Source organism: Ambystoma mexicanum, chromosome 13, assembly GCF_040938575.1.
Source record: "Ambystoma mexicanum isolate Mex_15411 chromosome 13, UKY_AmexF1_1, whole genome shotgun sequence".
NCBI lineage: Eukaryota > Metazoa > Chordata > Amphibia > Caudata > Ambystomatidae > Ambystoma > Ambystoma mexicanum.
In genome coordinates this window covers 284,444,668-284,469,323 of record NC_090938.1, presented here as the reverse complement: position 1 = coordinate 284,469,323, position 24,656 = coordinate 284,444,668, and the positions used below count along the sequence as shown (strand labels likewise).

At 45.1% G+C, this 24,656-nt stretch overlaps 1 protein-coding gene across 4 annotated transcripts in view; it reads left to right on the top strand.

The window, feature by feature from the left end:
- LPCAT4 (lysophosphatidylcholine acyltransferase 4) overlaps nt 1–24,656 on the top strand; it is a 2,084,283-nt gene that overhangs the window by 799,687 nt on the left and 1,259,940 nt on the right. For all 4 annotated transcript variants that reach the window (XM_069633760.1, XM_069633761.1, XM_069633763.1 and 1 more), the window contains exon 8: nt 10,041–10,095. In XM_069633760.1, the coding sequence (XP_069489861.1) occupies nt 10,041–10,095 (55 nt within the window). The remainder of the gene's footprint in view (nt 1–10,040; nt 10,096–24,656) is intronic.

Here is a 24,656-nt window from a genome sequence, read left to right as displayed (position 1 = left end):
GAATTGTGCCTTATGGTCGCCTCAGACCCCAATGCTATTGAATTGTGCCTTATGGTCGCCTTCAGACCCCAATGCTATTGAGTTGAGCCTTATGGTCGCCTCAGACCCCAATGCTATTGAATTGTGCCTTATGGTCGCCTTCAGACCCCAATGCTATTGAGTTGTGCCTTATGGTCGCCTTCAGACCTTATTGTCATTGGGTTGTGCCTTATGGCATACTATACTTCACTATATCTAACAATGCATAGTACACCTAACACCTACCCACATTGCCCTCTAACAGACCCCCCTACATCTAAGTGGGTCTATCCGCCACCGCCACACGGTGTCCCCCACCTTTTGTACACTACCCTGTACTTCTTTTTGGCCTTAAACACCGCGCATTCTGGTCCCACGATGGCTCCACAACATAATCTGGCGACCACCACCTCTACAAACCCATATCTTAATGACCCAGCCCTATGGCTACAACACTTCGCGGCCAAACCCATTCCTATCCAACCGTGCCACACACGCATCAGGAACGCGAGACTTGGCTCGCGCCTACATCACACCTCAAACACATTCCACATCACGGCTTCACATTACCTCTCTTGGTTACCCCTCACTCTTGTCTGTCACCAACAGATCTAAACCTACCATAGATGCACCTTCATCACCAGGCCCACTTAGCTGCTCAACCCCAAGGCTACGCAGTAAACCTTGCGCCACCTCAGTCCAGAACTTAAGACTAGCAACCAGGTGTCACCATTGGTCCCATCACTTGAACACAGACAACAGGGACAATTCTGCTAACTCCATCAAGAACAATACCACTACCCCAGCAACTCCTTTAACAACAGAGGCCCCACTAGCTAAAACACCCAATTCCCAAGCCAAACTCAAAGGCGCGCTCATCAATGCCCGCTCTGTCCCCGCTCACGCGCTAGACATTGCAGACTTCATTTGACCGAAAACCTTGACTTTCTGGCAATCACTGAAACTTGGTTACACGCTGCCTCTGGTCCTGCATTGACCCTTGCCATCCCCAACAACTACTCTATCATTAGATGCGACAGGAACACTGATCAAACCAAGAGGGGCGGATTAGCATTTATATGCAAGAGCTCCCTTAATTTGAGAGCTGTGAACACCTATCAGCTACCCTCCGCAGAACTTCTCTCAATTAAACTCCCACTATCACCTAACCACACAGCCTCAATGCACCTCATATACCAGCCACCTGGTCCCACGTCCACATTCATAGAGGACATCTCGGCCATTCTAGCAGCCTGTACCAAGCCTAAGTCCCAAATCATTATACTGGGTGACCTTAATCAGGGCTACCTGGATACAAATGACACCAAAGCCTGTGACTTAGCTAGCGTCCTCTCTGATTTTGGCCTCACGCAACATGTCAATGAACCCACTCATATTAAGGGTCGCACACTAGACTGGGTTTCTGACATGAATTGCGCATTAAACATAATCTCAGTGTTACCATGTGCATGGTCCGACCACCATAAAATAACATTCTCTATCAACTCCGGCCAACCTTTAGACAAACCCTGCTCCGCGCCACCAACCCTTACTCGTAACAAGAAGGACATCACTGCTGGGAAATTACTCCCAATCATCCTCCCTTTACTGAACTCGGTTTCTTCCACATGCTCCGACCCCACTGTCCTTGTGGACACTTACAACCGAGTTATGTTAAAAGCCCTTGACTCCATTGCCCCAATCAAACAGCGCAAAGAAAAACTACGCAACCACCTTAACTCATGGTTCACCCCACACCTACGAGAACTGCGCAAAGAGAAACGCAAAGCGTAGTCTCTCTGGAGATACTCTCCTTCACCAGTAAACAAAATTAACCTCTTATCTATCACCTTCACATACAAGGAAGCCATACTAGCGGCTAAAAAAGAAGTGTACAACAACAGGATCATCCAGGCTCAGTCTAACACTAAGGAACTATTTAAAATTCTTAAAGAATTGGAGTCCCCAGTTGCTCCTCTTGACAAGTGTACCCCTGACGTTGATTGGTGCTCTAACATACAGAAAGCTTTACTTAACAAAATCACGACACTCCAAGCTAAAATCAATGCCAAAAAGTCCTATCTGATAGGATCAGCAGGTAATCCCCTATCCTACGATATCCCATCACCTAAACACCCACTCAAACCTTTCAGCTTCTCACCCCTCACTACTAAGGAAGTGGAAAATATCATTATGAAATGAAAACCATCCAACTGCCAAGGTGATGCCTCCCCTGCTCCAGTCGTGAAGGAAGCAGCACATGACCTTGCCCCCTTTATCACCTCCTTCATTAACTCCTCCTTTAAATCTGGAATAGTACCTAACAACCTCAAGGATGCTTGGGTAATCCCATTGATCAAAAAACCTAACCTAGACCCTACCAATCCCACCAACTATAGGCCCATCACCACAGTGCCCTACCTCCTCAAAATCTTGGACCGAGCTGCATATCTACAAATCCAGGATTACCTTGACACCAACAACCTATTAGGGCTCAGACAATCGGGCTTCCGCCCGAGACACGGTACTGAGACAGCCCTGATAGATCTAAAAACTCAAATTGAGGACACGAAAGACAAGGGCAAACTAGCGCTCCTACTCCTACTGGATCTCTCTGCGGCCTTCGACTTGGTCGATCACCAAATCCTTTGCCAGCACCTCAAACTTGCCGCCCACTTCTCTGATGCAGCTACATCATGGATCAGCTCATTCCTTGCAAATAGGTCCATGAGGGTCTTCTCACCACTCGCCGCTGCTGACCCAGTGCACGTCCCCTGCGGAGTCCCCCAAGGCTCATGCGTATCACCTACGTTATACAACCTATTTACAAAACCTCTCTTTGATATTCTTGACTATCTGGGTGTCTCCTACACTAATTATGCGGACGACACCCAGATACTCATCCCTATCACGGGGGATTATGTAATGGACACCAAAGCGATTAATGCAGTCTACTCTGCCATCCAAGCGTGGATGGCCCACCACGGGCTTTGCCTAAACGATGAGAAAACAGAGCTACTCATCCTAGGTTCCCAGCCCAAACTCGCAAAACTCGACAGTAAATATGAGACCTTTAACATTGATGGCAACATTATCAAGGTTACTAATGTCACCAAAACTCTCGGTATTTACCTAGATTCCACCCTCTCACTCTACAGACAAACCAACTCAGTTGTCTCAGCATCCGCGTCCCTTTTTAACAACTGACAACTGCCTTATTCCCGCCAGAACCCTCATCCTATCCAAAATCGACTACTGCAATGCCCTTTACCTCGGAACTAGCCAAAGAAACATTGATAAACTGCAGGTAACCCAGAATAACGCCATCAGGGCCGCTCTCAACATAGCCAGGCGTGCCCACATCTCCATCAGACGCAACCTACACTGGCTTCCCATTGCACGGCGTATCGCCCTCAAAACACTTGTTCTTAGTCACAAAGCACAGAATAACGCTGCCCCGGCTTACCTATCTACGCGCTTTGCCCAACACACAGCTTCCAGACCACTAAGATCTGCACAAGCGCACACTCTCATCATCCCTAGTTTCAAGCTTCAAAGTGCCAGAGGCTCGAGCTTCCCAGTCCTTGCAGCGAAGCTTTGGAATTCCTTACCCAATGAACTCAGGAATGTCCCCGCCCTCCATTCCTTCAAAAGTAAAGTAAAACACTGGCTCCACGAGCAAGACGCCATGGCTGACTGACCTATGTATCACAGTTTGCACCTTCCTGGCTACCGTGTATACAACTGATTTGCTTATTACCCTTGTAAATGTTGTTCATAATTATATATGTTTGTACATAACTATATATATATGTTTATATAAATGTAACCTCTAACTGCCTGCTGTAACATTCACTTGTAACCTTTTTAAACATGCGCCCTGATGCCCGTGGGCAGGCTGCGCAATACAAATAAATAAATACAAATACAAATAAATACAAATGATTGGGCACTGGAAACAGTAGCTCAAGGTTACTGCCTTCCCTTCCTAAAAAGGCCTCAGGACCATCCACCAGGAGCCAACTCTTTCAAAATTCCAGATCCGCTCCTTGTGCAGGAAATTTTAGCCCTGCTAGAGAAAGGTGCAATAGAACATGTACCTGTAGCAAACAGGAACAAGGGTTGGTACTCCCCTTACTTTCTCATTCCAAAGAAGGATGGGGGGCTGAGACCCATCTTGGACTTAAGAAGCTTGAACAAGTTCCTCAGGAAGGACAAGTTCAAGATGGTAACCCTTTCTCAGATCCTTCAGGCTCTCCAACTCCAAGACTGGTTGGTGTCATTGGACCTTCAGGATGCTTACTTTCTCTTGCCAATCCATCTCAAACACAGAAAGTACCTGAGGTTCGCAGTTGGCGTCCATCACTTTCAGTTTCGATTTCTGCCATTCGGGCTGACCTCCGCCTGAGGGTTTTCACCAATTTGATGGCGGTTGTGGCAGCGAATCTCAGGAGAGGGGGGGGATTCATGTTTACACCTACCTGGACGATTGGTTGATAAGAGCTTGTGCCCCTGAACAAGCTCAGGAACATCTGGCAATCACCTGCCACTCCCTACACAAGCTGGGCTTCTCGCTCAATTACAAGAAGTCCCATATGATGCCATTCCAAAGACTCCAGTTTATCAGAGCAGTCCTGGATACTTTCTCGGGCAAAGCCTCGCCTCCTGAGGTGAGAGCTCTCCACATTCTGCAGATGGTAACCAAATTCCAGAATACCCAGTGTCTACCGGCCTATGATTTTCTGAGGTTGCTCGGCCTCATGGCATCCTGCATTTTTTTGGTGCCAGAGGCTCCACTGAGAATGAGATCTCTTCAATGGGCCCTCAGAGCTCAGTGGTCCCAATTCTCGGAGAGTATGTCGGGGCTTCTGCAAGTCCTGAGCACAGTTGCCCAGGATCTACTGTGGTGGGATTGCAATGACAATATCCTCCAGGGAAAATTCTTTTGGCAACCATGGCCGGAGATAACAGTAGTTATGGATGCCTCACTCACAGGGTGGGGAGCCTATACCAACGATCTAACAATCAGGGGTCGTTGGTCTCCATCAGAGTCCAAACTACACATCAACCTGTTGGAGCTGAGGGAAGGAATGTCCTGATAATGACAGACAACACAGTGGCCATGCACTACCTCAACAAGAGAGGAGGCGTAGGGTCTCTACCACTGTGCAGCGAGGCAATGCAGCTCTGGTTCTGGGCAAAACCAGAAGGAATCTCTGTCGGCAGTTCACCTAGCCGGAGAGCAGAACACAATGGCGGACGCTCTGAGCAGGCAGAGCACAGTATTCCCACGAGTGGGAACTAGCTCAGGAAGTCCTTCAAGAGATATTCACCCTTTGGGGAACCCCTCTGGTGGATCTGTTTGCGACCTCGATCAACCAAAAGTGCGATCAGTACTGCTCAAGGGAATTTCCCCCAAGAGGAGCCCTAGGAGACGTGTTCGTAGTGGACTGGGAATTTCCACTTCTGTATGCATTTCCCTCAGTCCCATGATTCCTCACATAATCAGGAGGTTGATAATTGCCCCAGATTGAGCCAGGAGGACATACGTCTTCCACAAAGAGAGGATCTTCTCTCGCAAGAGGAAGGTCGAGTTCGACATCCAGAGGTCAAGACTCTCAGCCTTCACGCATGGTTTCTGAGAGGCTGAGATATAAGGATTGGGACCTCCCAGATAACGTAATGGAGACATTGCATTCGGCCAGAAGGCCAGCAACTAAGTCTCTGTACCGGTGTTGTTGGAATACATTCAGTAACTGGTACAAAGATAAAAATGTGGATCCATTCCAATGTGGCACACCTATAGTGCTTTCTTTCCTGCTACATTTAGCCAATCTGGGGCTCCAGATTGGAACGATAAAAGGTTATTTGGCTGCGCTGTCCATTTTCAAGCGCTCCTTGGAAGAGGTTTCCTACTTCAAAATTCCATTAATCATTCAATTCCTGAAAGGGCTCACTAATGTATACCCTCCAGTTCCTTTTCATGTCCGGACTTGGGAATTCAATCTTGTACTTAAGTTTCTAACTTGTGTACCTTTTGAGCCTCTGCATTCCTGTCCCTTGAGGCTTCCAACATTAAAAACTGTCCTTCTTGTGGCCTTAACTTCAGCCCGCAGGGTTTGTGAGTTGCGGGCTCTCTCATGCAAACCTCTCTACACAACTTTTCACAAAGACAAAGTGGTACTTAAGGTTAAACCCTCTTTCTTACCAAAAGTAGTTTCTGACTTTCACTGGTCACAAAAAATCATACTACCAACGTTCTACCCTCCTCCTCATTTGGGCAAAGAAAGAAGAGAAGTTTCATAGACAGGACCCAAAAAGGGCTCTGTTTTTATATATCAAGAATGTCAAAATTGCGTTAGGATGACCAACTTTTTGTGGGTTATACTGGCCATAAATTGGGATTAGCGGTGATAAAACAGACCATATCCCGATGGATCATTTTGGCTATAGTGGAGTGCTACAGATTGGCCGGAAAGGACCCGCCGGGTGCGCTTCGTTGTGCCCATTCCACAAGGGGTATGGCTACTTCTGCGGCTCTGAAGAGTGGCGTCCCTGTAGCGGATATTTGTTCAGCCGCAACATGGGCATCAATGCATACCTTCATTAATCATTACTGCTTGGATGCTTCTTCTTCCCAAGTTACTTCCCAATTGTAACGTTCTTTCGACTGGATGTTCCTCCCACGTATTCGTCATCGCCCCTCCCATCCTACCCCGCAGTACAGTTTGTTATTTGCACTTCTCTCTCACAAAGAGTTTTCAGTCCTGAGGCACGCCTGGGTGTTCCTCGAATATTTCCTCGAAAAAACAGAACTGAAGCCAATGGGCGCGGCACAAGCTACTTACAATGATGGTGATGTCGATACTGTACGGAGTCCGTCGAGGGACATCTACGCCACGACCTGGCGATATACGAATATCATAAGATGAGGAATACTTCAGAGGAACATCCAGTCGAAAGAACGTTACAGTTGGTAAGTAACTTGTTCTTCTATGGCGTTTCCATATTCGGCTTGTGTGGGCTCCATATTTCCTCCAGGAGTTTGTTGCATCGTCGTTGGATAGTTGTCTAGCGTTGATTGGCCTGCCTTCATTTTGGCCGATTTAGGAGGCAATCAACCTGCTTATTCCTGCAATGGCAGGCCACAATTACCATATAAGAGCACTGTTCGCTGCCTATAAGTTCTTGGCCAGAGCTTAGGCTTTATCGTTATGCACTTGTTGCTGCACGTGTCCTGTAAGCAAGTGTTCTGTTTGCCAGGGCAATTTTCACTGGTTAAAGCAACCAGGTGCACATCTGCGTTCTTCCCCAGTCTTTGTTGCTTCAACTCTTATTGTCTATTCTCTTTTCTCCTTTTCCCAGCGGTCCTTATGCTAGGGTCTGCCCCCTAAGTCACTTAGTTGCCCCCGCTGCCAGTGTCTGGTGTGTGTTCATGCTGAGGGATACTTTTTTTAAACACAACACCGTCTAACCCAGGTTCGCCGATCCTGGCCGCCGGGTTTGTAACACACTGTGGGATGTCGGGCGCCCTGGATGGAGCTGGGCGCGCTGCCCGCTTGCCTGGATTAGTTTTCCCCACAGTGCTGCATGGGCTCTGCCCACGCACCTCTGGTAGGTGCCTGCCCACGAATCCCCTAAGTAGCTTTTCGCTTCTTACCGCACAAGCCGGGGGCACTCAAGCTTCTTGTGCTCTTCCCTGGCACTCCTCTTAGCGGTGGCTTCATCAGCTTTCTCTATTTGTGTTTCGTTGCCTGCCTCTGCCTCTCGAGCCACGTCTGAGTGGCTTAAAGGTTCACCTTGTTCCGGCCGCAATCATGTTTCAGGGCATTCACATCGGCCTCTAAACTATGCACTGTGCCACAGGCGTGCTACGGGGTCTTCACTCTTCTCCTTACCGCTGGGCACTCCAGGAGGGTTTCTCTTTGATTTAGGTTATTTACAAGTGGTAAGCTTGTGACAGAGCATGCTTTACGAACGGTCCTACTCCATGGCTGCTAGCGATGTCCCTTGTAGACTCGATACTTACTGGTGCCCCTATCTCCTCCATTCTAAAAGTGTGTGAAAAACTTTGATTTATTCCATTCTTTCGTTTTTTAAACACTTACTTAAAATCTAACGTACTTTACTATTGATTGATATTTTATTACTATCGTGCTCGTACACAAGTGTTTCAGAGTACGACAAGGCAAAGGAGGGGAACCGGGGAGAACAAAACAACAATCTTACTAGGTGACATTTAGAACATGCAAGTGCATGGGAAAAGGAGGAGGGGAAAAGTGCATGGAAGGGGGGAGAAGTGGAAAGTGCGGAGCAAAGGAGAAACAGATAAATAATAATAAATGATAAAGGCAACAAACGGTGGTAGTGTAGCCAGCAAGTGGCAAGTGTTGGGTTTAAGGCAGCAAACAGGGTAGGTCTGATAAATGCAGGAAGAAAAAAAGGTGCGTGGCTGTATGGGTACAGAATACAGATCCCAGTGCAAGGGGTGGCCTGGAGGCAGTGCGGGAGGGTGGCAGGGTGAGCAGGTACCTGGGCCCAGAGGACAGAGGGTGGCCAGGTGCGCGGTGCCAAGAGAGAACAGATCAGCAGGGGAAGGGGGGAGGGCGAAGGCAGAAGCAAAGAGGAAGGTCTTGAGGTCCTTGCGGAACGAGATATGGTTCTCAAGTTTGAGTGGCAGGGAGGCTGTTCCAGAGGGAGGCCCAGCCGAAGGCCCAGCCGAAGACAGATCTACCCCCACTTCGTTTCTTTGAAAAACAACTGACCCTGAGGGAGTTAGAGAAGCGAAGAGCTCGAGTGGGGAGATATTTGTGGAGGGATATCTGAAGGTATTTTGGACCCAGGCCCCAGAAAGCCTTGTGGACAATGGAGAGGGTTTTGATTTTAATCCTTGCATCCCTGGGAGCCAATGGAGAGATTTCAGAGCTGGAGAGATACAATACCAGGGCTTGAGGCCAAGGACAAGTCTTGCAGTCCTGTTCTGGATTAGTTGCAGAGGGTAGAGAGTAGAGGCAGGTAGATTTAGAAAGAGGCTGTTACAATAGTCCAACCTAGAGAGAGCCTGAGCTTGGGAGACAGTGAGCTTCTGTGGGAAGGAGAGGAACGACAGAGTGCCTCTGAGGAGGTACAGTAGGAAGTTTGACTTTTTGGAGACAGAGATGTGGGCGGAGAAGGAAAGTGTGGAGTCAAAGATGACCCAGAGGTTCTTAGCCTCGCAGATGGGGGTAGGAGGAGGGCCAAGGGAGGCCAGCCAGAGAGTGAGGGGATAACTGTAACCTCCTTGTGAAGTCTCCTGGAACCCCTTTTACCACCACAAGAACTCTTCCTGCCTTTGTCCCCTCTCATAAAGGAACTTTCAACTTTTTGGACAAAGGCCACATTCAACTTAGAGATTGGACTCATAAGTTGGGGCTTCTATTCTTGTGGACTGGTTGTCTCATTGCATAACTGCTTAACTTCCCTTTCAGGTGTTTAGGTATGTTTTATATTTAGAGTGATGTGATATTACCGGCTTGATACATTTTCCTAGTGTTTTAGGGCCTATAATTAATATAGTATTTTTGTAGTTACCTGTCTAAGTAGAATCATTGTGTATTTCACTGTGTGGACGCATTGTAAACCCCCCTGACCACACTCACCTTTCACGAGATGTAGCCTTTACCACTCTCCACGCTTACCTTGATTGGGTTTGGGTAAACTCCCAGAGTTACCCCGTTTACTAGAACTACTGTGGCCTCCTGAAATCTATCCACCAGCCAAGATTTGAGCAATCCATCTTAACATGCAGTGTACCCCTTCATCTGTAGTTTCAATAGAGCGTGCAAGTCTGAGCCTTTTGTACTAGTGAATATGGGTGATGTTCTCTGGTGGGTTAGTGGTGCTACGAAATACCTCCAGTGCCCTGCAAAACATTTTCCACCTTCTCAGGCCTATATTATTTGATTCTGTGTCTTTAAACACGTGCAGGAATACAAAGTTAATAACTACTTCCAATTTGTTTTAATGTTTGGTTTTGTTCACAGGTTTAAAGTCCTCTGGTTGAGCCTGTCCCAATTATTCATTAGGTTGGAGATTGAGGTAAGAGTGCCAATTCATCTCTATTCAGCTTGTGTATCCACCATGTAACCTGTTAATGTAGGTCTAGATAATTATTTTAGATTTGAAGGATCCTCCGGATTTGCCCTTTTCTGACCCCCATTCTATCTGTTGCATTTCAGTAATGTACCTTTTTGCACTCGTTCCCCACTGCTAATTCGGGTCCTGTCTATTGAAATCCAATCCGAAAGTTCTGTCAACAACTTGCTCGATCAGTGAAGTTTGACTTTTTGTACACTATTCTCTTTTTTTTGGTCAAAAGTGTGTTCATATGTTTTCACTTGATGTCTGTTTTTTCCTCCATATGTTAAATTGATTTTTATGTAGCATTATCAACTAGTGCTGTCACAGTAAAACACATCTTGGTAGCTAAGGCTGATGAGTGTTTTAGTCCAAACATTGGAAGCTCAAAGGTTGTAGACCAAATCTCGAACATGTCACTGGAGCAATTTGCATTTTGTCTAGGTTTCACAAGAGGCATGGTGGTGGATTTTCGTTTGGTTTAGATTTTGCTAGTTAGCCGGATAGACTGGTTTAAGTGCCTAGTGCAAAATGGGTGGATGGTTACGTGGAATACCATCTTTAATTGGGATCCAGTGCAGGTGATGCAGTGTTCTATCAGAATAAGAAATTGGGATACATTCTAGAAGTCTTTCCACTACATTCATGGACTTGGGGAGCTTGAACATCAGACTCCTGGATATCGGTTAAAGGTAAATTGCAGTTTTGAGAAAGTGTTTACATGGGCTTGCAAAACTGTCACTTGGAGGTCAAAAGGAAAGAACGGCAGTGTTTGGGGGGAAAAGTGATGTTGGCCAACTTCATGTAAACTCTCCAGATTTAGTTGGACAAACATTGCCAGTAGAACCCAATATACACCGGAAAAGGCAGGCTCTCCTGAGATTAATGAAACATTATATAGCTGTTGTGTTTACTATTTCTCCACTCAATACTGACCAGTGTCTCACACACTGCCCAACTGATATCTCATGAAGATGTGATGAGTGTGATGTGTCTGGGGTATTTACTTTGTGTTTGTTCCATCTATCCTCTTCTACTTCCTTTGCGCCCATTACAAAGTATAACAAATGGAATGAAGGTTACTTCCCAATTATGCAGTCTTCTGTGTTTAAAGAGTATTTTCACCACAGTTCTGATTATCTTTGTGGTAGAATAATGGATAGCAGGTTGCTTGGGCAGAAGGAGAAAAACTTCCACCGCACATTTTGATATTACTAAGTGGGAAACTAAGATATTAGGCGGAGTGCTGTAAAGTGTTGCAGTCACTGCAAGTCTGTCTACTCTTGCTGCTGAGCTGGAGGCGGAGCACTGTATTAAACACCTGAATTTTCTTGGAGCGAGCCACGGAGTGCTGCAGACTGATGCAGTCACTGCACCATATTCAGTTGGGCAGCCTGGACAGCCCAGACATCTCGCCAAGGAGCAATTTAGACTTCCCTTGATAGAACATGTATAACAGACCTTGATTGCTTTGCGTTGTCCTTATTGGTGAGTGACTCTCGTCTGATTCCTCTCTGGCCCAATTTTTTCTTAATTTTTTTCTTTCTTGCTCCAGCCCCCTCCTATTTTTGGAAACCTTTCCGGGCGATCTGTTGTTGGCATTTGTATACCCTAGCTGTTAAGGATTTCAATCAGGTGACGCACACCTTGTTTGTTTGTTTATTCATTTGTTAAGCGCACCAGACTTGTGAGTAAAAGGGCGCAGTGATATGGAGATGCAAGACTTACATAGTTACGTATACACGGGTTACAATATTTACATAATAGCACGATATACAGTTTTTACAGGAATACAGGATATATACAATGTACAAAATAGGACAAAGAAAGGAATAACCAGTGGAATTAAATAAATGATCAGTAGGCATTGTACAGAGGATAAATGTGCCACATAGGGCACTTTGTAGGATACTAGGCTCCCGAGTGGATAACAATGCACAAGGTCTTCAGAGATTAATGCAAAGATTAGTACAGTAGTCCGCTGTTGCTGCAGGATGACCCAGTCACTAAGGAAGTGGGCAAGTCTTCTAGTAGTGGTGGGAGACTAAGGATCCGTAGCAGTGATATGTTTTATTACATTTTTCCTGAAATGTAGGTAAGGTTGATCCGCTCTCAGCTCCTGGGGCAATGAGTTCCAACTTTTAGCCGCCTTAACAGTGAAGCTGTCCTACCCCCCCCCCCCAAATGGTGGTGAGCTTGTATTTAGGAATAGTCAGACAATTGGTGTTTCCAATTCTAGTAGGTCTGAGAGAAGTTCTTCTCTGGAGTTTTTCTATGAGGTAGCTAGGGGCTGTGTTGGTAAGGGCTTTATGTGTCAAGGAAAACATTTTTAGTAATATTTTGTTAGATGTGGATAGCCATTTATGTTGACGTCTCAAGGAAGAGATGTGAGTTTTTTTATTTATGCCTAAGGCTGCTCTTAGGGCGTTATTCTGTAGTGTTTGGAGCTTTTGAATGGTAGATTTGTTGGCACCACTGTAGAGGGCATTACAATAGTCGAATCTGGAGAGTATTAGAGCTCTAGCCAGGATCAGACAGCTGTTGTCAGAGAGGAACGGTTTACCAGCTCTGAGTAATTTGCAGGTGTAAGCCGTGGCCGAGGGAAGGGATTTGACCTCTTTAACAAAGGACAGTGTGGAGTCCAAGCAGAATCCAAGGGTTTTTACTTCCTTGGAAACTTTAATGGTATTACCGTCAATATTGAATGATGAGTATTCTTGGCCTAGTTTTTTGATATTGGTCTGCGAACCCAGAATTATAAGTTCAGTCTTATCGTTCAAGCACAGGCCATGAGTGGCCATCCATGCTTGGATGATGAGGTAAACTTTGTTCACTAAGCCCATGTCCGTACCGTAATCCCCAGAAAGTGGGAGGAGAATCTGAGTATCATCTGCATAGTTAGTGTAGGTGATACCCAGCTGGTCCAGATTGTCGAACAGTGGCTTAGTGAAGATGTTGTAAAGGGTAGGCGAGACACAGGACCCTTGGGGAACACTGCATAGGATGGGTGTAGGGTCAGCAGCTGCTGAGGGGGAGAAGACTCTCGTGGTTCTCTCACTCGGGAAGGACTCAATCCATTTGATGGCACCCGTGGAGAAGTGAGCTGCAGAATCAAGGTGCCGGCATAGGACCTTGTGGTTGACCAGATCAAATGCGGCCGAGAGGTCAAGTAGGAGCAAGAGTACTGTCCTTCCTTTGTCTCTCAACTTGTCTATTTGGGACTTTAGGTCGATTAGGGCTGTCTCTGTTCCGTGTAGTGGACGGAAACCAGATTGTCTTTTGCCTAGAAGTTTATGCAGTTCCAAGTGTTTTTGAATGTAAGCGGCTTTATCCAATATTTTTAGTAGAAATGGGACCGTAGTAATGGGCCGGTAGTTCGTAAGAATAAGGGGATCTAGTGTCTGTTTCTTGAGGAGGGGTAGCACCCAGGATTGTTTAAGGTTAGCAGGTATGGTACCTGTGGTAAATGAGGCATTTATCAGTTTAGTTATGAATGGGGAGAGTTCTCTGGCAGCATCGTTTATTAGCTGTGCTGGGCATATATCGCCTTTGCAGTTCGAAGGCTTCAAAGATAAGATCATTTTTTCTACCTCTAGGGTAGACATTTTAGAAAAATGGAAGGTAGAAGATACCTTGGTCTCGGCCTAGTATGTAGCTCACAACTGAGATGCTTTTCTCCTTATCTTATGCAGATTCAATTTGAGATGGTACACACCTCGTATCACACCCCCTTTTCAAATACCCTGGGTCACAATGGACCATGAACCATACTGGTTGGTAAAATGCAGTATTTATTTATTTTAAAATTCAAAAGAAATCATACAATTTTTATTCTGGGGCAGCAATCTTCAATGGGGTTGATAATTACAATGAGAATGTAAGCAATTCACTTGGTTTAACCTTCCAGTGGAACATATACAAAACACCAGGAATTAGGAGCACTTTTTGATTTAGGAAAGATAGCACCCAAGTTAGGATTTCACCCTGCAATGGTCCCTCAACCCACAAATAATCAAATTCTGAGTGGATAGAAAGAAGCAGCAGGTAATCAGGAATAAGAGTCAGAAAAAGGAATCCAAATCCGACCACCTCTCACCAAATAAGAGAGGAAAACAGATTTTGCACACCTTGCAATGTTATAAAATGACTCGGAAGTGGACAAATAATTAATGTGCGCTTAAAACTCTAAGGTAAATACAATTTCTCACTAAAGCAACAATGCATAGACACTAACAATCACAAGCAATAGATTACCAAGAGCATATAATTCGAAAATATGGAAAACTTAAAACATGTTGCAGCGAAATGACGTGTAAAAGTTGTATTTTCTTAATTCCCGTTTTAAATTACCCAAACTGTTTTCAAGAAAACAGGTCCAATACTCTGATTTGGAGTACAGTTTTTGGGCTGGGGGATAGGTATATATCACAGGTACAACATTGAGTTGAAAATAGGTCTCTAGCTGGTAAATTGACAGAGATTTGGAAGGTAGGGGTTCGTTTTTAGGAAAATATAGCAATGAAAGATTGTTTTTTAAAAGTGAAAGGCAAAGTTTACTTAAACTAGATTTAATGGCTAAGAAAAGATGAACACCACCTGTGAATATAAAAGTTACGCTGCAGTTGTAACCCTTCACACAGTGTACCCCTTTTCTTGAGGGAACATTAATTCATTTAATCAAAACATTGCTAATGACTTTATGATCTAGGCAAGACAGGAATTAAGAGAAAAGTGGCGTTAACGCTTGGAGCTCAAGGATACGAACACAGCGAATTCTGACAGTTTTGAACAAGTTACCAGGATACGGATAGGATGGCTTAGAGAGTGGGATAAGGACAAATGAAAGACAAAGTAGACTATGGATTTCTGTGGGATTGGGATTCTACTTGCAGCCCACATTTAGTTTGGGATTTTGGACAGTCAATGGTTCTGGTCACTACACAGCAGCACGCCTGGCAAAGAACAGCTGGGCAAAAGACAGCGGGGCAGATCGTGTCACCAGATGGTTATTCTGGTCACTGGATACTAAAGGTCAGCTGGATGCAGTTAGTGGGCAGCAAGCCAGGCTGGTTCAGGATGCTTCCCAAAAGAATACCACAGCTTTCCCCTTTTGGTTATTTGGGAAGTTTAGTAGGATTTCAGAATTGAGGCCTTGCTGGGGTAGGATCAGCAATGCTTGGGTTTTGCAGTGGGCCCTTTAGTAGGGTCAGCAATGCTTTGGCTTGTAGTTGGAATCTGGACTCAGCAGGATGAATGGAACAGGAACGCAGCGCAGGAACTTCAGGAAGAGTGTCTGTAGAGTCTTGTCAGGGACTCTTATTTATAATGCCTGGTGACATCATCAAAGTATATGACTGGGCAGGTTTAGCGAAGCACGTCTCTAAACTACTGGACTGGCCAGGGATGTTCGTCTCTGCCTCGCTCTCAACTGGTCGGATTTCAAAGCAGGAGTGCAGATTTATGAGGTGAGTTTACAATTTTAGCCAAAGTCCAATTTTGCCACAAACAGTACATTAATACAATTGAAATTTCTTAACAAATTATATACACAGGTTACATATTTTATGCAGAGCATAGCACTCCAACTCTGCAATCCGTGAGATATTATTTCGGCCTTTTAATACTTTTTGGTGATTTTGAGTATGAACGATTCGGCCTAAAATTCCATAACTTTATACACTTGTGGATTAACATAAGCGATGTAAGTATAAAAATGTGCATTGGCATCATGGATCTTGTAATTGGCATCATGGATCTTGTAATCCCTGATTCTTTGCCATTTCGATTCCCAATGGGTCAGTGAATTCTATCATGCCTTCAATGAAAGCCCATACAATCACTTTTAAACTGCGAAATGTTTACATTTTTACAAAGTCTTGCTGCAGAGATAAGTCTTTACATGTTTATTCATATATAGTCTTTGGAAGCAAATGGCTGTCACAGGACCATTTTTTTCTTTCTTCAGCTGCCACCAACTGTCATTTCCTCCAGAGCAAGGTGGGGGTTACAGCTTGATTGAAGGTTTTTTGCCCCTTCCCCACTTATCACTTCCTTGTCCTGGGAGTTTCATTGTCAGTGGGTTCAGCCTAGATTCTATCCAACCTAATCATTATCACTGGGGCATTAGTATCTGCTGAGAGAGGCCCTTCCTTTGGTAACATCCCCATCCAAGCAGAAACCTATTTTCCTTTTGAAACTTGCAAAATCCAGCCAATATGGTTTAACAGTTTTACTTTCTTACATTTGGTCCTGAATTAAACAAGCCAGTTGAATAAAACATTTTCCCCAGCAACAAACCCCTTCACATTGCTAGATAATGGCAGGCTTTCATTCAACAGTTTACTTTTAAAATGGGCTTTGATACATTGTGAAGAAAATGAACGCGTTTTCCCGTGCAGGTAAAAGTGGAGTTCCTTGTTGATTTTTCTCAGAGTTGCTTTGACAGGGCCTGTCATTCAGAAATCATGCTTGGTTTTGCTGAAGCACAATGAGATATACTGGGCATGGCAGGGCCTTATTAATCACAGTGGTTTAAGAAGGGACAGATGGGAATAGCGTCAGAGCAGCATTTTTAAAGGTGAAAAAGTTTACTTTTTAATGGGGATTTTGAGCTTTCAGCAAAATAGTGCTGCCTTTTCACTTTACTCCATTTGTATGTATCAGAACACACTGGCACGCCCCCTCAGCGTGTCCTCTTGTTCCACCCTGCCCAATGTATGCCTGGCAAGACGTTGCAGCCATATTTGTGTTGCTGCAAAATGCAGTTTTAAGGCCATTGTGCTCATAGGAGCCAGCCTAACGATTTTGCTGTTTCTGCGCAAATGCAGCTTGGTTTTGGCGAAATTCTGTTCAGTGGGTCAATGTAGCCTACATAGCACCATGGGGATTTTGAGCTTTCAGCAAAATAGTGCTGCCTTTTCACTTTACTCCATTTGTATGTATCAGAACACACTGGCACGCCCCCTCAGCGTGTCCTTTTGTTCCATCCTGCCCAATGTATGCCTGGCAAGACGTTGCAGCCATATTTGTGTTGCTGCAAAATGCAGTTTTAAGGCCATTGTGCTCATAGGAGCCAGCCTAACGATTTTGCTGTTTCTGCGCAAATGCAGCTTGGTTTTGGCGAAATTCTGTTCAGTGGGTCAATGTAGCCTACATAGCACCACGCGGCTCCACTTGTTTCATATGGCTTATTGTCCTGCAACTTGCTTTGCTGACCTCGACAGTCAGTCCACCTGCTAATTGGAAATTACTATTCACCTCAATCACATTTTCAATTGCACAAGGACACTCTTTTGTAATGTGGAGTGCGTTTTGTGTCATGACCTTTAAGCGGCCTCATACCCGCCAGCAGGGGAAGTCTCAGGATGACACACTCTTCCTGTCTGCTGCCTCTAACACCTTGGTCACTGGGGCACCTCCACCCCATAAATCCTGGGGTGTACCCCTATCGGAACTTATCCGAGGAACAAATTGAAAGGACAGTCCTTTTCTTTTGAAGGAACGAAATGCTCCTGCAACAGCAACAAAATACCCATTCAAATGTATGCTGATGCCAGAGTGCTCCACAGGTTAACTTAATGAAGTGTCTAGGTAGGTGGTAATGACACCCGAGGATCCCTCCAATATGCTACAACCCTCAGGTGTTTCCCTTAATTCACTCAAGATCATCTAAAAAACACAGGAAGACGAGTTCACGTTAGGAGAAAACTCCCATATGGAAAATGCAGCGGCCTCCTGTGAAGGAGCAAGAATCCACCACAATATTCTGGCTTAGGAAGAGTCGGTCACAATATCAGAAAGCAACTATCCATCTCCGATACCTAAATTGGATTTGGAAGGAAAGAGTTGGAGGCCTCGAAATATCTAGAAGACGCTGCACCAATCCTCAAAGCCTCATATTGGCATGACCTGACCGAATATCTGGATCTGGCTTACCTGGAAGATATATTTACCCGTCCCGAATCCCCAGACTATGCTACATCAAAACCTCGAGAAGAAAACACTCCTCTGACGGAATTGCCCTCAATGATCACGGAGTTCCAGGACTTGGAGTCTCGACACTCAGCACTAGCTGAAAAACTGGCGTCTGATAGACCAGTTATGGAAACAACATTGGATGGCGATAGAAGGCTGAGTAACATTTATATGCAATCACTGTTGGCTCCACTTAAAAGAATTACAAGTCTGAATGGAAATGGTTTGATGGGAAACGGGAATGAAATGTTGTGGCACAAAAACAAATCTCTCCTGATATGGGTAGAGCCCTCCATAACTCCCTTAAGCACTGAGGAGAGGGGACTGCCCATTAGTCGCATACTAATAACTCCAACCCTATGATAGTTCCGATTAGAAGCTACCAAGTCCGACGAGACCTGCATTGTCTCCCTCTCCGGTCTCGTACGACTTGGATTGCTCCTTGCATAGCCAAAATGTCTTTTATGAGTAATCACACGGCGGTCCCTACTCTAGCTAATATCCAGTCCATTGTGATGTCCATGAATCCATTTGTCAAGCTCTTTGAGACTATCAGTGATACTATGAAAGATCGGGGCTCCCTACCGGCAGTGTCTAATTCTTAGAATTAGTAAGAAGTAGTAAATAACTGTTTGGACAGGGAAGCTAAGACATCTTTAAAATGGAAGGAGAGATTATTCGATTTGGCAAGGGGTGAAGCTAATGAAAAGAACGTCCTTAGGTTGGCGATCCTGGAAACACTGACGAGGGCCAGAAAGTCCTGGGAACTGGCAGAAAGGCCAAAAGCTTCACTGCCCTGAAACTCTCCAGGCACCATCCCGACTGAAACGGTACAACTGCCAATTGAATCTGTGGGTCTGCCCACTACTCTAACAGCGAATACTGTGAGTAATTGTCAGTCAATGGAAATTGATCTTGCACTGATTGGTGAAACTGAAGTAGAAGATGAGCGGAGGGGGCTTGATGCAGCCCCTGATTTGCAACTTGGAGGCCAAGGTGCAAAGCCTTTTGTATTTTTTTAACCAGCAAAAACAAAGCAAGGGGTAAAAAGACAAAGGGTGGGGGGCAATGAAAAAGTCCAAAAACCTCCCTAACGGAAATAAATTCAAATGGACTGGCTCCAGAGCCTTTATGTGCAAATTGACAACATGCCACCTAACAAAGCAAGACCGGAAAAGGCGCTGAAAATAAATAACCCTATCTCAAGTGAAAAAGCAAAGGCTAGAGAAGCACCCACTATTGATTGTGGTGGATCTGATGCGATCATGGATGAAGAAATGCTTTGCTGCCTAGTCCTCTCCACGTTTTCTGATGATCCAATTAATACGTAGTTTATAGAGGAGGAAGTAATACAAAACAAAGATCATCATATCCATCCCATGCTGGACGATAGAGTCAGGACTCGTCCTTTAGCTAGTGTCCCTATCGATGCCCAGGAATCCAAATGAGGGTCCTCACTCTTCCTTTGACTACATGACTCTCGAGGAAAGAAGAAAGACCATAACAACCCATTTTAAGGGGCCTGCGACTTTATCGACAAAACAACTGCCCTTGCTTAGCTCAAAAATGGAACAAAAGCAGGAAGCCCCTAAAGGAATGGCAGCTGATAATATATCTAAGCCAATGGTGAACATTGAAAGGCCTATCCCAGCTAGGGATGGCCTGATCCTTAATCATGATAATGTGCAAAGACGTCTACATCATGCACCGAAACTGAGAAACATAAAATTGGAAGATCTTAAAATAGTTCAATTTGTCAATGAGTCACGCATTGACTGGATTATATTGCATCTCCACTCCATAGTGGTGTGAAGTGTTTTATTGGAATCTGCCGGTGATTTGCTTCCTCTGTTTTGAAATTGCGGGATCTGCTCCTTCTGCATCCTGGGAGGCAAGTACACCTAGATCCACTCTACTTATGAGGCTCAAAAGGTCCATAGAAAAGGATTGGATTATAGAGAAAAAATCAACACACCTATAGAGAGTGGTCTAATTAAGAACCTTTCCATCCCTCAACTAAATAGAGCCTGCCCTCTGCTGCAAATTACGACAGACTGCTCAGACCGGGGCAAAAGGCAGATATCGATGGACCAGGACTGGAGTTAACAAGGAAAAGATGGCCAAGATTGGTCCTGGCTGGCAGGTGCGCTAGCTCGATAAAACAAGGACTAATGTGTATGGACAGAAGGGCTGCCAATATACTCGTGCTCTTGGAACACTAGAGGCCATCACTATCTGTTTCATAAGGATGCCCTGACACTTGAAAAGTATGACATCATTTGCTTACAGGAGGCCTGGCTCTCGATTTCCCCCCTCAGTCCCCCAAATCTATGATGGCTTTGAAGTTCAGTGTAATCCGGCCAAAAGAAATCTTGTGTACCGCCTATCGTCTAGCCTACTCACTCTGTAATAGTCATGCCTCTCCCTAGCTTTATCAGACTCCATAAATCCCAACCCGTATGTCAAAATGACTACCCTAACTTGGAAGGAAACGGGGGATATAACGGCAGTCAGTCTGGTAATTCTTAATATTGGAATCCACTGTTTGATTGTTAATGTATATGTGAAATATCATAATGCCAATGTTATAATCTGTGGGGATCTCAATACAAGATGCCTCGATGTGAGCAAATTACTTTGTCCTAGAACAAAAAGTTTAATATGGCATTCATAACGCGCCTATACACAAGTGTTTCAAGGTGCGGCAAGGGAGGGGAGCAGAGGGAAGACGGAGACAACGCTCTTACTAGGCCAGATGACATTGAAATCGAGCAAGTGCAGGGGAGTGGGGGAAGGGAAAAGCGTGAGGGGCAAGGGGCAGGGAGGAAGTGCAGTACATAGGATAAACAGTGAATAAATAAAAACAATAAATAAGAATAATAAATAAGTGCGGCCAGCTGGCGGCAGGTGCAAGGTGCATGGCTAAGTGCAGATATCAGGTGTCAGTGCTGGTAGGGGACTGTAGGGATGCCCCCAGAGTGCAGCGTTTGCCAGGGGGGCAGTGCAAGTCTGCAACTGGCAGGGAGGAGACCTAGGCCCGAGAGCAGAGGGTAGCCAGGAGACAAGTGCAGTTTCAGTTTCAGCCAGGAGATCAGCAGGGGAGAGGAGAGAAAGCAGAAGCAAAGAGGAAGGTCTTAAGGTGCTTCCGGAACTGGAGATGGTTCTCCTCAGTTCTCAGTGAAGCAGGGACCCTGTTCCAGAGGGAGACCCCAGCCGAAGAAAGTGATCTACCACCAACTTGTTGCTGGGAGAACTCGTTTTACTTTGAGTAACTGAACTGAAAGAGTAATATTCTTATGCTAACTGGGCAAACCCGTGGAGATATACCTGCTAATTTTACTTGGGCCCAGGGTAGCCAGCATTCTTGCTTAGACTATACTTTGTTTCCAGCACCATCCATAAATGGGTCCATGAATTAGTGGCTGTGCCAATGTAGCAGAGTGATCATAATCTATTAGCGCTAAAATGGAATTGGAAGTCTATCCACAGGCCAATAATGGTTGTGGAATCCTTACAAGTAAATCAAGCTGGCACGAAACTTGGAACCCTTAGAAGGATGTCCCCCCTGTTAAAATAACCTAGGCCCAAGACATGGAGTTACTCGACTCCATTTCTATGATACAAATCTGGTGCACCAACGAAAACTACTACGCACTGATTTGAGAAAACCTGGCCGATTAGGGACAGATGAAAGACTAGAAGCAATTTTTTTTTTAAAGTTTTTTTTTAAACGAGAAAACAGTATCGCAACTGTGTACTCTCATCTAGGGCATTACGCCTTCAGCATGATGCAGAAGAAATGCTCAAAGTTATTGCAAAGAGAAACTCTAAAGACATATGGGCTCTCTTCAACAATAACGAGATCTCCAAGAGAAGAAACAGATCAACAGGGGAGAAGGGGGACAAAGGCAGAGGCAAAGAGGAAGAATATGCGCCAGAACTAAAATCAACAAGGATGCAGACACAAAGGGCGTGCACACCAGGAAGGAAAAAAAGACGAATTACAATGTATCCTTATACCAGTCTGATAGCCCTTCTACCCAGGAATACTTTGGCAAAGTGTACTTTGCCAACTTTCAGCCAAAACTAAAGAGGACATACGAAAAGAGTCTCAAAAGAAGGTACATTGGTAGTAGATTTTATAGTACATCAAAGAATGAATAACATATGAGTATATAATCCAATATAGAAACATCAAAAATGGCTTCACTGGTAGACAACGGACAAACCCTCAGATATGTATTAAAAAATGAAGTTGCCATAGTCAGTTAAATAAATGCCTGTACCCGAAGAAAGCATAAGGGACATTGCTCCAAAGTTGAAGCGGCAGATGGGTGACATTCTATGACCAAGGTTGAAGGTCTTGAGATGCTTCCGGAATCAGAGATGGTTTTCCTCAAGTTTCAAGGTGGCAGGGAGGGTGTTCCAAAGGGAGGCACCCGCAGAAGACCGAGATCTACCCCCCGCTTGTTTCTTTGCAAAACAACTAACCCTGAGGGAGTTAAAAGTAGAGGAGCGAAGGCCTCAAGAGGGGAGATATTTACAGAGGGATAGTTGAAGGTATTTTGGACCCAGGTCCCAGAAAGCCTTGTGGACAATGCAGAGGGTTTTAAATGTAATTCTTGCATCCAGTGGGAGCCAATGAAGGGATTTCAGGGCTGGAGAGAAACGATCCGAGGGCTTGAGGCCAAGGACAAGTCTCGCAGTCCTGTTCTGGAGTAGTTGTAAAGGGCGGAGAGTGGAGGCAGGTAGATTTAGAAAGAGGCTTTTACAGTAATCCAGTCTGGAGAGAACCAGAGTTTGGGAAACGGTGAGCTTTTGAGGGAAGGAGAGGAAATGCAGAGTACCTCTCAGGAGTGTCGAAGAGATGGGATTGTTTGAAGGAGTTAAATGTTTGGCAAATAATGGTCATGTTGTAAGCAAATGTATGATTTAATAATTGTACACACATCATATTTGTTGGCAGAGGTTGTTGTATATGGCAGCTAAAGGACCCAAAGGCAGTGGTTTGCAAATTAAGCTGCTGACCTGGAATGTCCATGGCCTTAACCTGGTTAAGGCAAGGAAAGTCGGTGCATATGTATCAAGGAACAGAAGATTGAAGAGTAGTGGGTATCATACTTTCACTGTGCGCTATTGACCATATTACAGTAAAATTGAAAAAGTAAATAATTGCAGGTGATATTCCGGCAACGAGGATCCCGAAAACAAAACCCACCCACTGGGATATGCATCATGAAAATATCTAAATTGCGTTGCAGGGCTAACTGCTCGTGCTCAGGAAAGGATCCTAAAATTATCAATATCCGTATGTTGAATTCTTTGAATGTCAGAATTTGATTCCACAAAGTGATTGATTGATGCAAAGTTTTCCTGGCTCAAGTCGGACTATTTTATTGCTTGTCAGAAACTCCCTGGTTGTCCTCAAGGCCTATATCTGGATGCTATATTTCTTTGGTCTGGGGGACTGGTCTGTCCCAAAATCAGTTGTGCGCCTTCTGGCTTATAGTGGATGTAGCCGCGGTCAAAATGGAGGTCTGTAGAGGTCAATGTATCCCGTTGCCTTGCTCATTATTTCAGCCAAATCTGAGTGCTTCAATTTGCGGGATAAATCCCATGCGTCTTAGAAGTGCCTCTAATGGCGGTTCTGTGAAAGCGAAATGGCAAAGCACTTAGATTTGGCTGAAAATAGGCTAACTTGAGCCAGGAGAACTTTGTATCAATCACTTTGTGGAATCAAATTCTGACATTCAAAGAATTCAACATACAAAGATTGATAATTTTAGGATCCTTTCCTGGGTGCGAGTAGTTATCCCTGGAACGCAATTACATATGTATCAAGGCACTGGCCCCAGATATTGATGCTGCAGGAGACGCATGCTCTGCAGAAAGTAAATACCTCCTTTGATCACAACTGGGGGTCCTCTGAGATATTATACGGAATATTCCACGCCGGCCAGAGGTGTCCTCAGAGGTGTCCTCACTCTTGTCCATCCCTCGTTGGGTTTTCGGTTTACTAGAAGCAAGGTGGACCCACTGGGTCGGTATGTGTTGTTGTGGGGCATGGTAGCTGGCCATCCAATTGTCTTGGCCAATACTTACGGACCTAATCTGGATGATCCGGAGTTCTACCATACAATCGCTGACATGCTGATCACACTAGATGGGACCCGGTGTTATTGGGGGCGAGGGGGATTTAATAGCATTCTAAACACAAAATTGGACCGGTCCTCTGATGCTCCACAGAGGCTCACTAGAGCGGCACACACACTTCATCAAATCTTACTACATTTCCCCCTCACTGACATATGGCGCACACTTCACCCACACAGCAAAGAATTAACATATTCCTCAGTCCATGACTCAGAGTCCCGTATAGACTATTGGTTGTTAACTTCCCTGATCGCAAATATGGTTCAGAATTGTGTTATCCTTCTGTGCACATTGTCCGACCATTCTCCAGTCTCTTTGGCCCTTGAACTGTCTGGTTCTCCACCACATGCGTCGCAATGGTGGATGCCTTCCGCTCTCCTAAGAGACCCCTGCGT